The sequence below is a fragment of the Charadrius vociferus genome, unplaced genomic scaffold (assembly GCF_000708025.1).
Source record: "Charadrius vociferus isolate BGI_N301 unplaced genomic scaffold, ASM70802v2 scaffold202, whole genome shotgun sequence".
NCBI lineage: Eukaryota > Metazoa > Chordata > Aves > Charadriiformes > Charadriidae > Charadrius > Charadrius vociferus.
In genome coordinates, this window is record NW_009647242.1 from 1,805,927 (window position 1) to 1,819,852 (window position 13,926).

The window sequence follows — 13,926 nt, forward strand, 5'->3', positions numbered from 1 at the left end:
GGATTTTTTTGATTGTATTTTGGTTTCAAGGTGTTCTCAACATATTAAAAAAGTTGATGTATTTTTCCATAACATGGTATTTTTATATTCCCTGAGTTACAAAGCTGCTAACTAAAATTCTCTTTTCGCTTCTCAGGTTGTTTTTGAAGTGGTCACTTCAGGTCATCCAGGATATGTGGCCATTGATGAAGTGAAAGTTTTAGGACATCCATGTAGTAAGTACCTGTCTGCTATTTTAAAGCCATCCCTCTAAAATGAACGTACTCTATGCCTCAGTAAATGTGGAGCAAAAGATACGAAAAATGTCAGAAAAAAATCTCACTGCTATAAATACAGGCTGAGTACGTACAAAGTGTTGCTAGCATTCGAGCACTTGTACTTTATTGGTTTTAAACACATTTCTTATATTCACCTTGTGTACAGCTCTTGGCGTAAGCCCCAGAGCCTAACTGGGCCATCCGATGACTCCTTCAGAACACAAGTCAACAAGATTTGTTGACCAGTTTCCTGTTGTCATTAAAAGTTCAGTGCAGCCACAAGCTGAGGCATTAGTGAGAGCAGATGAACAACTAAGAACTGAATATATATGATTATTTTTTCCAAGGCTTAGAAGGAAGAAAACTCAGCTGGCTGAGGCTTTGCTAAGCAAGGTTACTTAGGGTACTTCCCCAGGTAGTGTACTTCGGGTTCATGGCTCAATTTCTGCACTGTTTTACTTGCTTGTATTTCAGATGTTTCCTTATCCCATTATGAAGGATATGTGCTAAGCTATCCTCAGTTCTTTCAAAATTGATGTCAAAGCAAAACCTTGGGAATTAAAGCTTTGATATAGTAATCCAGATGTAATTGAACAGACTACTTAAATAAACAATTATTTCACATATTTAGTATTTGTTAAATAAAACATATTAAGATCATAATGTGGAATTGTAGGTTGTAATCTTATTGACCAAATGACTGAATGGGCAAAAAGACACCAACGTCTGTGTAATTGCTTACCTTCCTTTTATGCCATGTTGTACTTGTATGCATTCTTTGTGGCTTATAAGTAAGAGCTGCGATTTAAAATGAGAAGTGATTTATCAGTTAGTATGAGAGCACCTTATAAAAATTATTTTAGTGTTAGCGGCGAGAAGACAGAGCCATTTCTTCAAATATGGAGACAGTTATGCAGAATCAGCAGCTGTTATTTCTGAATCACTTAGTTCTGATAAACACAGCAGGCTCTCTTGTTGTTAGGCAGCATTTGTGCTTTTGCATTTTGAATTTATGTCTTTGGTTCAGGCAGGATTAGTCTAAAGAAGCATTTTATCATCTTAATAATTTTCCTATACGAATTTTGTGAGGTTTGAGCTGTGCATTTGTACCAATCAATTCTCAAAACCTGCAAATAGCTCTTGCTAGTGTGGAGACTTAGTTATACCCCATAGCGCGTAGAGATCTAATGTGACAGTGTTGAAATGCAAAAGCTTTAATGAAAAGTTCTTTGATGAAGTAATTAAAGTGTTAGAAATTAAGACATCAAACCAGTTACATTGTCTACAAGAAAATTGAAAAAGTGTGAAAACTGGAATAGAACTACCGTGTGTCTAAAACTTTGCAAGACTCATAATGCTATTCTTTTTCTGTATTGCCAGAAAAAATACTTTTGGAAAGATTAACTCCTTAAACAAAAAATCAAATAGGAAAAATATTTGCTAGGCAGTTGTCTGGGTAGTATGGACAAAGATCAAACAGAAGGCAAGTTGTAAGCATGTAGAAAGGGATGGTTTGTGGTGGGTGGGGTTTTTCTCTGTATGTGTGTTTGTCTTTTAAAACCTACTGCCACTCTCCACTTAGGCCATACCTGTTTATTCAGAAAAGATAATTTTCCAGAGTTTAGGAAGACTGAGAAAAAAAATCAAGTGGGGTAAAAGCAGAAGTGAAAATAAAAAGTGACTGAGAAATGGTGAACCTATTGAAGTGTTTTACTAAATAGTCAGATATTAATAGTGTCATAGGCAAAGAAGGGGATGACTTTGGCCTAAAGTCTTTCTGTCCTGATTGGGAAGTGTTTAAGAAAAAAACCAAACAGTATGACTAATAAATTTGCCATAAGGACAGTTATCATGAAAACATTTCCTTCCGTATTTAGATATTAATTTGGGGTATTTTATTCCATCTCCTCCTTCTTACACTGCCTTACACTGCACTTAAGCAACTTTTTCTTGAATTCTGGTAGCTGGTTATTTATAAATTCCTTAAAAATGCAATTTCTCCCAGTGATAAGGTCTTTAAATGGTTGTGATACTCTGCTAGAAAGTTTATCTTTAGTTTGCGAGCTTATTGCTAGTACTAACATTTCCATGTCTGAAAGCAATGTTCAGAGCCTGGCTTGTCTGCTAGTACAGATAGTGCAAAAAATCTCCTTGCCTGCAGTAGGATTGGAATGGTCGGGGAATACTGCCTTTTCAAGGATAAGTTTCTATATCAAATTTCTGTGTTTTTCTGTGTCGTATGATTGACTCTTTCCAGTAAAACAAATGTCCTTCAATGGACATAGTTCTTGTTTGAATATCAGTTTCATTTATTAGGTTGGTTGTTTGTAGCCATATTGCTTTCATTTGTACTAGGAGTGTTTTCTCTTTCTAAATGAAAAATTAGTATTTGTATGGAGAATGCATTGTGTTTTGGTTTTTCTGCAGTGTTGTTGTGTTTAAAGAACACAGCTGTAGTTGGTGAGAAGTGTTATGTTAGTATTTTAGCTGTTTGGTGTGCTACGTTTCTAAAGCATCTCCTCTATAGGCACTGTACGTGGTTAAATAGAAAAACCTGTTTCCCTGACAACATCATTCAACTTCTTACTGTTTTGTCTAGTTGGTAGTGTAAGTATCTAGTAAGTTTTTGTTCAAAACATAATTAGTTTCCAATATAATCTTTATTAATAGAGTACTATTGCATGAGGGATGCTGAGCTAAGATAATTTACGCAGCAGGAACAATTAAATAGCACTTCTGCTCTTTCCCAGGTACGAAAGTAAACCACCCTAAAATCTAATGAGTAATCAATGATTTGAACGTTTTACAGCAGGGCTATTTAATTTGCTCTGTGTATTATTTATAGCCAGTACTTCCATGTTGCATAACTTCAATACTTTATCTTCTTCCAACAGCAAAAACTCCCCATTTCTTGCGTCTTCAGAGTGTGGAAGTCAATGCAGGACAATTTGCTACTTTTCAATGCACTGCCAATGGTGGAACAGACTCAGGTGACAGACTCTGGTTACAGGTAATTTCTTTCTTTCCTAATGCACTGGGATCTGGGAGGAGAAGATTTCATTAATCTGAAAGGAATGTAAAACATGAAAAATGATAGGGCTGTCCATTTCATCAATATAAGGTTTTATAGCGCCTTTGAACTGCAGCGTAGCAGATGTTCTGTTGTAGAAGATGATACTGGAAGATGTTGCTTCCTTGTTTCAATGGGATGCCTTATTAAAAATAAAGGTAGTGTTTTTGTTACATGAGGCGATCACGAGCAAAGGCTAAATCCCCAAGGGAGAGCAAATGGCTTTCTCATAATGTCTGTGCTGGCCAACTGCAACATTACGCACAATGATTTTCTTGGTTTACCTCTATCTCTGTTTAGTATTTTCAGCTCAAATTGCATTATTACTTTGTAAGTCTGAAGAAGACCAGTATGACAGTCCAATCTGATCTTCTGTATTACAGAGCCAAAGAATCTTACCTTTATTCATTGAGTCCGTAATTTTTTACTTATTGAGTAATATAGCTTCCAGATAGGTGTCAGGTCTTGACTTAAAAACTGTCTCCAACTCATTTTCTTTCTGTAAAGAGTCTCCCCTTATCTATATGTGTAACCTTGTGTCAAAAACATGCATCTTAACTTGATCTCTTTTAGTAATGGGGGTGCAAGTTTAACTACTACCTTGCTGCTATCATTCCAGAATTGTCTGTTCTCTACAGCAAACGATAGTATGTATTTTGTCTTAGCATTAGGGATATACCAACCTGCAGATCCCTATGCTTTCCATAAAACAACATGCTGGAACTGGGACATTGTCTGAGAGAAGGAAATAAAGATGCCTAAAAGAGTGCCTAAGCAGATCAGTCAAATGAAACTGCAGTATGTGGAGAAGGAGGGATAGGAGAAATTGAAGCAATAGAAACAGGTTGGACTTAGAGATGAAATTTTTGTTGTTAAAACAATTTTAGCCTTTTACTATAGTTTTCCTTTCACATTGCACTTGGTGCAAAATTTCATCAGGCATTTTGGAAATGATTCATTTAAGTGTGACAGGTTAAACAGCTGAGTAGTTATAAGAAAACCAGCGCACAAACAAGTAAGTAAACCCACTTGAAAAGCAAAGACCCATATTTATCTGTATATGAGCGATGAACTGTTACGTCTATTCAGAAAGAGCCTGCTCAAATACAGTAGAAGGCAATGGAAATCTCCCTTAGTTTTATTTGGGTTTGCAGGGCTATTTTCAATCTCTCTCCTGATATAAGGCTATTTCTCTAACACTCCAGCCCTTTAAAGCCAGTATTACAGTGTTGAATTAGACTCCTGTCTTTCCTAAGCTACTGAGATTTTTTGAAAGAATGATTTTTCCAGTCATGAAAGGAGTTTAGCACATATGGGAAAATAATGGGTTGTTATTTCATCGATGATAATCTTTCTAGAACCTTTGCACTTTTGAATAATGCTCTTTTGTAAAATTTAAGGTAGAATTCGGTATAGGGAAATCCCGATTCCATTCAGTTTTTCCATAGATTTCAGAACAGGATAATTTCAGCTTTAACTTTTTTGCACAGAATTTAGGGGACGCATAAACTCTTTGCAAGACTGGAATGTAATTTCTTTATTTTAGAAGTAAAATATCCTTCTAGGTTTTATGTAGTATGAAATCATTCTTCTTAACAGCAGTGGCGATTCCAGAATATCTTTGCTGAGCTCAGTTAAGTGATTCATGTTTTATACATGATTATGAGATATTTTTTTTTTCTCTATATGAAGGATAAGCAAGTAATGACAGACTGACTTTTTGAGGAATTTCATCTTCCTGCAGGGCCACTGTTTATTTATCTTGTCCATATAACTACCAGTCTCTCTGGTAATCAGTCCAAGGCTGTGCAAATTCCAGGTGTGCCTTTGTGTAATAACATTTTAAAAGTTGACAGGATCTCCTGGATAGCTTGGATTTATTTTTGTACTTGTTTGCCAGTTTCCACAGATGTCTGCTGCAACTTACAGTAAGACTGATCAGACAGCTCCACGTGTGGGATGCTGCACATCAAGGCTATGAGATACTGGTCCCAAAAGGATTAGCTGTGTTTTAGTGTGCTGGGTCACTGTTGGGTAACAGATCCCCAGACCTCGCAGTTCTCCATCAATCAACTGAGACCATCTGGTTTCATGGTGTGATATTAAGGAATTTTGTATACGCCTGCTTATAACATCTCATGACACTGCCGCAGGACCATGAGTACAATGCAGCTATCTGTAATAGCTGTCAGAAAACATAGTATCTTTTACGTCGTATGTGTGGTTGAATGGACATTAAAGATCAATTCATTCCCGGTAACAGTAGAACCAATATTCAACCACAAAACAGTTTAATAAAAGATATTCTTATGTGCACTAGAGCCAGAATAAAATGAGCACCGTTCTCTGGAGACATTTATGCTAGCACTCAGGTAATAGGGGTTCAGGTTTTAGCAGTACTACAAATGGGTCGTGCAGTCTCTCTAATGGGTCTAGTTTGTGCAGCAGTAATATTAAACCCTTTCTACCACCCTTTTGATGGTTTGTTTCCTTAAATTTATAAAACCTTAAGGAAAAACCATAGTAAATAAATAAATAAATAACAGTTGTGTGATTTTATCAGGGGCTTGTCAGCGTTTCTGCTATGTAAGTCATATCAGGAGGCCTAATCTGTTTGGATTTGGCAATTCCAAAATATTGTGAGATAATTTGCTCCCAAATGATTTCCAGTACCTGTCTTTTTTTTTCAGATTCACATTGTTAGTCTGAACTACTGGTAATTTGCCAGGGTGAAATCAGAAACCCACTGAATTCAGTAATGTTTCTGACTGTTTCGAGTAGTGGCAGGATTTTGCTCCTGTACTTCTATCCCTTTTATATAGTACCTCTCAGCTTGTATGCAGCAGAAGACTTTGAGTTTAGTACTACACATTTTTCTGGGGAACAAATATTTTACTTTTTACAGTCTGTTAGACTATGAGGGTTATATGTTCCTTAAAACAAATGAATAATTGTAACTTGGTTGGTTGTTTTAGTCATCTTGTCTTTGCTGAGTAGTTGTTGGAAACAGCATCGATGTTCTTAGTTTAATAATGCCCAGGCCTTGAAGCAGCCCTAAGTGAAATCCATAAATAATATTTCATTTCCCTCCCCCTTTTTTTTTTTTCCTCAAGCCTGTCCCACTCTTATTCCCTATGGAATATGAGGTCTTTTAATTTATGGAGTACTATGGAAGTTTTTGCTATTGAAAGGATGATGGGGGAACCACAATTCATAGGTTAGCTGCCCAAATTATACCACTGAGCCATGAAATTTGTTTCATGATGCTGTGATTAGTATTTAGTCTTTTGGGAAAGGGAAAACAGAAGCTGTTTACCTATTCCATAGTGCAGTGCTTTGCAAGAAAAACATTTTTCCTGATCCTGCTCAGCAGCCATGCACCTTAGTGCATGAGCTATGATTGCAAGCTTGTCAGATAATTTGACAACAATTTGTGGGTATTTTCAGTGATACCATTTCAAGTTAAAGTCAAATGAAAGGACTCAAGAACACAACACAGCATCATACAAGTTTGTTTTTGTTGTTGTAAGTAGTGTCCTATTAATAAGGTTATTGGCTAGACTGTACATTTATGAATTCATGTCCTCATTACCTTATGTTCTAAACGTAAACGTACCTTAAAAATAAATCTGATGACACTAACGAAGGAATGTTTATAATTAACAGATGTGTCTCATCTGCTTACATTTTCCTTATCACATCTGTGGACAGCACAGGTTATCAGTATGGGATGACTCTTTCTATTCTATTGAATGATTGAGCAAAAATGCCATTCCTGTGCTCTTTCCTGTGCACCCACTGTAAGGGCTGTAGCAATTGCTGTGGTTTTCTTTTTGAATTGAACAAATTCCTCTTTGAAACGACAGGTTCCACAAGTTAACACCAACAATAAGATAAAGCACTAGGCACTAAAGGAGCTGGGAATCCCAAGGAATGGAAATACACTTAAGAAAAAAAAATAGAAGTATTTATAGGTGGCAGCCAAAGTTAGAATTTGGAAACAAATTAACATGTGGAATACGGAGCAGTTAATGGTCAAGTGAAAGCGGCTGACACAAAGTTCTCTGAAAAGCTTGTGCTAGTATTAGTATTTAGTAAATTGGCACAAGAAACAAAATCTGCATTATAGGAAAAAGAGGGTAGAATTCTTTTTTTTGGAAGTAACCTTCTTTTGGTGCAGCCTAGAACATTGAAAAAGCAAACATTTTGCTTCCCACCAACATCTTTGAGCCAGGAATCTAAATTGTAGCTTGCAAATTAGAATGAAGTTTAGAAAAACAAAGCTTTACTTAAAAACAGGTAAATTTCTTCCAGTCTGAACCCAAGGTATACAAATACATAGATTTTCTTCTCTGCAAGTGTATGAAGTTTGAACTGTCATGTATTGAATGTTTACGTATACAAAATATTATATTTAATAGTAACTAAAATTAAAGTTACTATCCAGTGAAAACTGCTTAAATATTAAAATAAATGTTTCCAAGGAAATACTTGGGAAAAGTTGTGCCTCTGCAGACTTAAAAGTTTGAACTTCTTGAGCCTACCTTTTTTAAGCTACATACTAACATTATTTTTTTTCCTGCAGAATCCCTGTCTTGTTCAGTATAGTAGACAGTTGATGAATAGCTCCTTAATGTGTGGGTTCCTTCACACAAGTATATTTTGGGCTTCGTTTAGGGCTTACTAAATACTATACAAATCAATTCTGGAAACAGGTTTATGCATCTTCTAATGAAATCTTTTCTACTAATATTAGTGCTTCACCATATTAAGTTGTTTCTGTGGGATGGATTGATATGATCTTCATTTTGTAGTGGAGGAACACAGACACTGAGAAACAAAAACAAAACATATCCCTTACTTTTGGAAACAGTCTCTGAGACATCCGAACCTGATTCTCTACATGTAAGGCACTTTCCATGATCAGTGTCTGCTTACGTTAGTTGCAATAGTAAGTGGCCAGTACTTCAGGGAATTGACTTCAAAGACCAAAATTAGACATCTAGAATATCAACTATACAGTTAGAAGAGTCCTGGGAAAAGTTTAAGTGATATGACATAAGGTCTGTGTGACAGAGGCAAGTCTGTTAAATCATGGAATCACACAGATTCGGCAATTGCCTTGTTTGTTCCTCAGCTTCTCAGGCCTTGCTCCATCTCTTCGTTTTCCCACCCCATCTGCTGCTTCTCCTAATTTGCAGCTGGTTCATTCCCTTCCCTCTGTGTGCTCCTTGTTCTTAGAATGATCTAGAGCATGACTTCAGGGAAATTGCTGTTCAGATGATACCCAGGTCTCATGATATTCCATTTTAATATCAAACCCAACCCTGTAATATTTATTTGTAAAGACTTGTTGTAGCATCATTAAACATGTAGCAATTGCATTTTTCAGAGACTTGTAGCTTGACTCAGTGTGGGAAGCCTTTCTTGAGAGAGCTTCCTCAAACAGTGGAAAGCTACAGTTGATGAGAAAGAGAGGTCATCACTTCACTGAAGTAATTTTTCCTAGCCTCATTCTAAAACATGTTTGAAATTCAAATAATTATTTAAAAATGTAATTCTCAGACACATAACTTGTGTTGCGGAAATACAGACCCGAGAGTAAAAATTTGTTGAAGATAAGCAAACAGCAATGGGATCTCAGAATATGTGACAGCTATAGTAAGCAGCATCATCAGACTTACTGATAGCAAGAGACTAATGGGTATTCTCTGATAGAAGGGGAGAGGGTGAAATCTTTCATACCTGTGCTTTATGCATGCAGAATGCATGCTACTTTATTTGCTGCCAAGAAACTGAGAACAGGGTCACTTTAATGGCCAGTCTTCTCTACCCTATGTAAACAGTTTACTATCTGTTAATAAGGGGTTTGGCTTTTCTTCTTGTCTTTACTGAAAGCTTTCACCTTACTGAGTGTATCTTTTTTTATATCTTCAGTAATCTTTTGCTGAAGATATGAAGACTAGGAAAGATTTTATTCCTTTACATACAAAACTGCAAAACCTGTATGCATTATTTATTATTTATTATTTATTCAAAGGAAGAGATATAATCCTGCATCAGAGGGTGTTCTGGAAAGCGAACTGTTTTCCTTAGGAATACATACACACAAACACATACACACAAATGAGAAGTATCAAAAACATCCTTGTGAGAATGTAGAACCAGTGCAATGACTCCTGGTAAATTATGAAAATAAAACGTATTTATGGGCTGTACAAAATAGTTTGTGTGTGCGTGTGCTTGTTTGGGATACATAAGGTATCCCAGAAGGTGAACAGAAGTCCTAGAGTTTCATAAGAATTTTTTGTTATGCTGTAAACTCTCTGAGGCTTTCACATAATTACCATTTTCATTGCTAAGTCTGGAAGCATTTGAGGAAAAAATGTTTCAGCCATTTTTTGAGTACTAAGTAATGAAGCAGTGTTTTACCTGTTAGAATTAAATCATATATATATATATGTAACAACTTAGTAACACAAACAGGTGGAACTATTAATGTAAACTGTACAATGAGATGGGCCTAACGAAGATGTTCTTTTGTCTATTAAAAAAAAAATAGTTTGGGTTTGATCAGTAGATGCTTTTGTGTACTTCAGGAGTGCAGGAGATCATTCTTCCTCCTGCTCATAAATAGTTCAGTCTTCCGAGACAGGTCAAACCACCTTGTGCATAGCAAATTGTCTTGAGTCCATTGACTTGAGAACAGTTTTAATGACAACAATCAACTAAAGATTTTACCAAGACTGCACACAGCCTGATGCTTGTGCATCCTGATGTGTTTTTTCTGGGGGATAACCTGAGATGATTTTACTATTAGAAGGATAATTAGTGTCCTGTAGGAAGGGGCACTACCTGTTATTGAATAGATAAAAGTTAAACTTTTTTTAAATATTCTGGTAACCGTGTAATATTATTTCCAGGTTTTGGTATGTTAATTTCTTTGTGTCCCCCTCTCCATTCCAGTATCTATCTGCCTTTCTTGCAGTCTGCCTTTCAGAGGGGCCTTGACAAGCTGGAGAAATGGGCAGAGAGAAACCTTATGAAATTCATTAAAGGGAAGTGCAAAGTTGTGTCCCAGGGGAGGGAATAATTCCATGCACCGCTACACGCTGGGGCTTGAAAGGCTTTGCAAAGAACCTGGTGATCGTGGTGGACAAGTTGATCATGAGCTAGCCGTGTGCCCTTGCAGCAATGAAGACTAACATCCTCCTGAGCTGCATTAGGAGGAGTGTTGCCAGCAGGTTGAGGGAGGTGATCCTTCCCCTCTGCTCAGCACTGGAGAGACACATATGGAGTGTTGTGTCCAGTTCTGGGCTCCCCAGTGCAAGAAGGATACGGACACACTGGAGGATGGTTAAGGAACTGGAAGATCTGACATAGAAGGAGAGAGCTGGGACTGTTTATTCTGGAGAATCATCATCATAGAATCATGAAGAGAAGGATCGGGGGAGATATTGAAAGGAGAAGAGATGTCAGAGCCAGACTCTTCTCGGTGGTATCTTGTGCCAAGACAAGAGGCAATGGGCGCAACCTGAAATACAGGAAATACCACTTAAACGTAAGGAAAAAAAAATATTATGCTCAAACACCGGAACAAGTTGCTTGAGAGGCTAGGGAGTCTCCAGCCTTGGAGATATTAAAATTGCAGCTGGATGCAGTCATGAGCAATTTGCTGTAGTTAGCTTTGCTTTGAGCAGGGGACTAGGACTCTATGATCACCAGAAACCCCTTCCAACCACAGTTATTTGGTGTTTCTGTGATAATATTTAAAAATCACTATTCTCATCTGTAGCATTTAGCCACTTTACTGCTAAGGAAATACTGAAATGGAATTTCTTGAGTGAGGTGTGTGCCTGCATACACACAGTGGTTTTCAGTAGTTGTTTGGATTTCTCTCTTTTCCCATTTTAACCTCTTGGTCTGTCTTTTCTGTTAATTTCTCTGTCAGTTTGCACTTATTTCTTACTTTACTTCTGTCGATCCCAAAGAAAGGGAACGGAAGTTCTCAGCAATAAGAGCACACAGAAGAAACCCAGCAAAGCAGTTGGGAAGGGGCTTTGGCTATCAATGAACGAACACTGACTTACTAAACCTCTGATCAACTCAAATTCCAGCAATTTATGTGGGAGGAGTAATATATTGCTAGGAGAGTGTGGGAAACACAGAATCATCTGTTAATGCAGAGGCTGCAGTCTAGTCCTCTGTATAAAATGCCAGTAGTAGAGGAAGTGGCAAAAAGAAGCTCCTTCCATATGATTTACAAAAGTGAAGTAATGAAATGGCAAAGAATAGGTACTCTAAAGCATCTGTGGAACAATGCATGCTGTTATCTGTCTGTCCCTGTTCTTCCTCACATAAGTTTTGCAGCACAGTTTTATAAATATCTGCATATGATATTGGGTTAGCTTGTTGGGTTTGCGTTTATTTTAATTCTGCTTGAGGTTTCATTTGCACATACTCTGTCACAATAATTTTTTAGGAGGCAAACTTCAATTTTTCTAGTTTTCTGCATTTTAAGAACTTTGATAAAATGTGATAGAAGGAGTTCGTTTAATTTACATATTCTCCTTCCCTAAAGAGAGGCATAATAAAGAAATGTGACAGGTCTCAGCTTTCTAAATGTCAATTCAAACTTATAAAATTCTAGAGTATGTTCACGTGTGTTAGAGATCGCCCACCAAATTTTTGGAACAATCTACGTTTATGTTAATTGTTCATCTCTAGCTGTGAGCAAATGCTTATACTACAAGCTTTATACCTTAAGACAGTACATATTTAGATTGTATCAAAAGTCAAATGCTTTTTTGAGTATGTATATCTAAACTTCCAAACTGGTTACTGTTACAAAAGAGTTGTTAGGTTAGATGCTCATCCTTTGAGGAAGATAAATGCATTGCTTATGTGACAAGCTGTGTTGTGAACAGTTACATCTCTTCCCTCTGGGCAGTAGGGCCGAAGGGTTTATCACACTTGGAGCAATCCTTGTCTCTCTCTGTTAGGATGCAATCTCCGATCAGGGACAACACCAGCTAGCCTTTTTTTTAGCTGGACTTACTAGTTTTATTCTTGCGTGTATGTAGATTTGATAAATCTTTCTCTAATGCTAAGATTTCTCTTACAGAATTTTCAATTACTAGTGGTACCAGAGACTAGGAGAAATTAACTAATTTTGGGTTGTAAAACATGCAAGAAACAAAGACATCTTGAAACCAAGGTGTCTGTGGGGTATTTTGACTTCAGTGAAGTTTTGGAGCTGACCATCAGAAACCATCCAGCCTAGTGTTTTTATTAGTAAACTACATGCAGCTGAATTAACAAAACGTGTTTAGAGTGTGGTAGGAATGTCCAGTAAAGGTGACTTTCCTCCTTGGACACCATCTTTTCCTGTATAGTTTAGTGTCAGCAAGGCTGAGTGGCACATCAGGTGCTGTACACTCTTGTCACTGCCATGATTCTCCAAGTACTAACAGTGCTTTAGGACTAAATTCTGAGAATCAGGGAACTGGAATACTGTCAAAAGTCTTGGAAATGGGAATATTGCCAACCTGCCACCCTCCTGTTTTTGCACCCAGGCACAGTGAAATCTTTCCACCACAGCAGTATGCTCCCCAGGCTGGTTCTTGCAAGGGATTTCTGCATGTTCCTTAGAAAAATGAAGTGTCAAGAAAACCCAAACCAAAAACCCTAGAATAACAGAGGCTGACTTGCTAAGTTGGGGCCCCAGTGCAGTCACTGATGGATGTTAGACTGACATGTTACTTCTGCCTGCTTCTCGTGTAGCACAGCTGGGGTTCACAGAGCTACTATGACCAACGAAAGGCACAGCTGAAAAAACTTAAATGCCTGATGGTGCAATAGCTACTCTGAATCTATGTGGTAGCCTTACACTACTTGTATGAGACGGTGCCACTGTAATAGCGGAGACAAAAATAAGCCTTATATTCTCCCACCCAGAAACGTTGCAGAAACTTGGGCAGCAAAGTTGCTTTACAGGATAAGCCTCCCAATCCACCCAGACTGCCCTGCCCGGCACAAGAGCCAAATGTTGGTAACCATGAAGAAATGTCATCGTGTTTTGTTATTAATATTAAAAAAATGCAGATAAGGATAAATGGAAGAATAACCTTCAGTCCTAGCCTCATGAGCTAGCTCCACCATTCCTAAGAGATGTAGATGCAGAACACATTTTGGAAGCTTAAAATATTGTCCAAAGTATTTGATTTCTGCTGAAAATACCTGACAGAAGTTTTGCTGTAAAGTTTTACGTTATGACATCAAACCCTTTAGATCAGAAACTTCAGATCAATGAGCACCACAGACACACTGGAAATGATACCAAAAAAGAAACTAAAAAACTTACTAAAGTTTTAGTGGATGAGAACAAATTTGATTTTAATGCAAGAAAACTAAACAACCTTTAATACAGTAGAAAGAAAAAGTACTGTAGGTTGAGGGGAGAGAGGCGATTAGCTTTGTAGTGGTGCCGGTCATCCATCAGGTTGCAGGGAGTGACAATGGGTGGTGTTACCCGAAGGCCTTCTGTCAGCACCTGTCTAGCAGAGGTGGATGCTACTCTGCCAAGAGTGTGCTTGTGAC

General features: G+C 37.5%; 1 protein-coding gene across 1 annotated transcript in view; it reads left to right on the forward strand.

Moving 5' to 3' along the window:
• The window catches only part of PTPRM (protein tyrosine phosphatase, receptor type, M), a 379,063-nt gene that overhangs the window by 62,281 nt on the left and 302,856 nt on the right, over nucleotides 1–13,926 (forward strand). Inside the window, exons 4-5 of the mRNA XM_009879983.1 lie at nucleotides 137–215; nucleotides 3,152–3,267. Coding sequence (XP_009878285.1) covers nucleotides 137–215; nucleotides 3,152–3,267 — 195 coding nt within the window. The remainder of the gene's footprint in view (nucleotides 1–136; nucleotides 216–3,151; nucleotides 3,268–13,926) is intronic.